At 32.5% G+C, this 3,734-nt stretch overlaps 1 protein-coding gene across 1 annotated transcript; it reads left to right on the top strand.

Moving 5' to 3' along the window:
• The first annotated feature begins 351 nt into the window (after nt 1-351).
• On the top strand, nt 352-1,680 carry LOC143633081 (F-box protein CPR1-like). Its single transcript, XM_077101694.1, has 2 exons — nt 352-1,371; nt 1,609-1,680. The coding sequence occupies exons 1-2, from the start codon at nt 352-354 to the stop codon at nt 1,678-1,680; spliced, it is 1,092 nt and encodes a 363-aa protein (XP_076957809.1).
• The last annotated feature ends 2,054 nt before the right edge of the window (nt 1,681-3,734 follow it).

The raw sequence follows: 3,734 nt of genomic DNA, 5'->3' as shown, positions 1-3,734 counted from the left end.
ATCAATCAGGTATGCACGTATTTTTGTTTTTGTTTTTGCTTTGAACCCCCTTCCTGTGCATACGAAAATTAAACTTGATTGTTTCGTTTATTGTAATTATCTAAACGAATGAATCTTTTAATTCCAATTCGTCAACTTTAACCTGCATAATTAGTAAACAGATATATATTCTTTTAAGGGTAATTCTGCACCTGTTATTAATTAGTGAGATGATCGGATCGATCTTATTAGTTGGTTTTAGATAGGTAGTGTTTGTAAAATAATGTTGTGTTAAATATATATTATTTTCCAACAGGTAGCTTCCATACCAGTCTCATGTTTCTGACTTTCTCTAACAGGTAGCTTATTCGAATGGCGGAGCTTGTACCTCATCATGTGATTGAGAAGATACTGTTACGATTGCGTCCGAAAGATCTAATCCGATGCAAGAGTGTGTGTAAATCATGGCAATCTATTATATCCAGTTTTTTGTTTGTTAAAGCTCACTTGAAGCATGCTTACATGATTGATCGAAACAACCCTGAACTTGGACACAGATGGGTAAGTCTTCCAATACCTTTCGATGAAGAATCTTTGTATGTGTTGGACTGCATTTATATTGTTGGTTCTTGTGATGGCCTGTTATGTGTTTCTCCTGATGTTCTTGAGGTAGTGGTAACCAATCCTTCCACTAGAGAACATAGAAAACTCCCGCCGCCACCCTATCGACCTCATCGTATTCCCTCTATCTCTATAGACAGAGAAACAATATGTTGGGGTTTTGGTTATGATTCATCTGCAGATGATTACAAGGTTATAGTAGGGTTCATGAGAAGAAAGCGGACAGGTAGCATAGTGACGAATTTTCATGTGTTAACATTGAAATCAGCTATTTGGAAAGTTATTGGACAACTAAAGTATAGGATAACGGGGAGATTTGCTTGCTCTGGCATCTTATGTGGTAGGGCGCTTCATTGGTACATGAAGAAGAAGTATAAGAAGACAGTAATTATTTCTTTGGATTTATCTACAGAGGAGTTTAAAGTAATCCGCCTACCAGGTGCTGATCTGCTATTTAAATTTAGTTACTCTCATCTACTAGGGGTTATAGAAGAATGTCTATGCATATATACAATTGATTTCCCTCCGTCTACTAAGAAGAAATGGGTAATGAAAAACAACAAGTGGGAACTATATATTGATGATCATTGTCAGAGAAAGTATGATATTGTACACTACTGGCCGGATGAAGATACTGATTATTATGTTGATGATGGTACCCTTGTGCCCTTCAACGGGAACCACACTCGTGCTAGTTTTGTCGAGAGCCTCGTATCTCCCCATCCCCATGATAATAATAATCATTATGAAGGACAAAAGTGGATTAAGAAGGTTCGATCTAAATGTCTTTTCTTTAAACGTAGATATATATGGTAGGATTATCTTTGAGAACTTTAAATATTCTGAGAATTTTGAGAAACCATGAAAAACCAGTTAAAATTTTTATTTATTATGAATCATTTATGTAATTTTGTTTTAAGTGTTTTTCATGAGTTCTTAGGAAAAATATAATTAGTTCTCATCTGCTCTTTCCCCATATATCCTAATTTTTTATGTGTATAAATGCAGGAAGATACGGAGATTGCTGAAAGCGGCTCCAACAACAACATAAGAAAGAAGAAAAGAAGCAAATATATTTAATTAGTACTTGCTAATGGTGATTATTTTATATTTTGTTATCCAACTCTAATAAACAGTATGGAGATGCTTTATTTTTATTAGAAACTATTACCCTTGCCCATATTATGAATTTGTTGGTCTACCACTTATTAAGCTTTAACGGTTGTGTAAACACACAAGTATATGCTTTCAAGCTAAATTCAATTGAATTATAAGGGATTCTAATCAGTGAGGTGAGGAATTGATACATTATTGATATTTTTTGGATTATAAACTAAAGGTCATGCTATTTGTTTAGATAGCAGTCTGTAGAGAAGTATTATTAAATATTCTCAGTTTGAAAACTTTCATTAACCAGGACTATCAGTAATAAATAAATTAACATTTCTAAACGTACGTAGGTAAGCATCCCTATTTTATAAGAAATACAAAATACCATTAACTCATTAATTAGTGTACTATCGTTGTTTAAAACGGTGTAATTGAAAGTGTACGTCTCGGTTATCCTTCTAAAAAGAGTTTCCCAACCATTTTGAATAAGAACCCCAAATGTGGAAAATAATTTGATAATCTTAATAAGATTAACAACCACTTAGTTCAAGGTCGGGAACCAAAACTGAGTCTCACTGAGACGCGAACGAGTGTACTTAGCGCTGTACTAGTTTAGAAATGTAGCGACTCAGATTCAAACCCTGATCTCTCCGTAGAGTGTTCTTATCATATTGGTCAATAACAAGATTGCTATTCTTAGTATTATTTAAGTAGGTCGGTTTAAGGCTCGGGTAAACCATACCATATTAATTAATCTAGCTTTATGTTTTTCATAAATATGGAAGATAGGTAATCAAGTTACCTTCACGAGGTCTTGTAATCTTTAAAAATGCATAATCATTGATCCCAATTAGTTCACAAGTATCGATTATGCAAGAGATAAACTAATTACAATACCGAATATAAGTATTACCGCCACTTGTTAGTTCCTAATCGTCATAGGGCCTTTGATTGATTCTGTATCAGAATCAAGTATCTGGTGCAGTGCCACGACTCTTGCATCTAGAACGAATCAATCAAACCTCAATGATAGATTAAGTGATTGATTAATTCCATCTAAAGAGTAAGTAAAGAAAGCATAAACACATTGCTTTACTAAAATAAAAATACTTCCTTAATTAAGAATGTAAATGAAAAGACACGGAGATGAGAAGGAGCTTGATATATTGGTTATTAATGGTAATCAGTTTATCACTCAAAAGCTTAAGGGTATGTTTGGTACGGGGTAATGAAATAGATGAGGGAATGGAATGGACGTGGTAATGGAATGGGAAAAGGAATGAAACGGATCGTTACCATTCCATTGTCATGTTTGGTTACCATGTAAGAATGGAATGATTAATCACTTTATCATTATTAATATTTTTATTAGTATTAATAATAAAAAGAAATAAATAATATTAATAATAAATGAATATTCATAATAAGTATTTTTAGGACCTCGTGCTGCAACGAAATCGTTAAACTGTATATGCGTTGTGAGATGTTAACTCATCTAATTTAAAAATAAAATATATTAATAATGTATTAATAGTTATATTATAATATACAAAACGACAATGATAATATAATAACTATAATTAGAAAATAATAATAATAATATAATTTTATAATAGTAATAATGATGTTGACTTTTTGACTTTTTCATTCCTTGAAGGAATGAAAAAAAAACACCCATACCCAAAGGAATGAAAATCCTAAAAATGGAAGGAGTTTCATTCCATTTGGAATGATCCATTCCATTCATGCATGGTAACCAAACATGTTTTTTCATTCCTTTGGAATGGCTTATTACATTCCACATTCCATTCCTCCATAACAAACACTACCTAATTCTCATTAAAAGCCAACCGGCTATAAATACATAAAAGAACAAACGCTAACTAACAAACAAAGCGACATAAAAGGAAACCAACTGGAAACTAAAATAAAGCAAATAGACTTGGTAAACTAACAACTTGAAACCCAACTCAGCCAACTTTATTCAAAGTAGATTAATGAAAATGTCCAACGGTCCAAAGCAT

Source organism: Bidens hawaiensis, unplaced genomic scaffold (genome assembly GCF_021521415.1).
Source record: "Bidens hawaiensis isolate Kalapana, Puna unplaced genomic scaffold, B.hawaiensis_p1.1 tig00000001_1, whole genome shotgun sequence".
NCBI lineage: Eukaryota > Viridiplantae > Streptophyta > Magnoliopsida > Asterales > Asteraceae > Bidens > Bidens hawaiensis.
The sequence above is the reverse complement of the archived record's forward strand: the minus strand, read 5'-3'. Positions and strand labels throughout refer to the sequence as shown.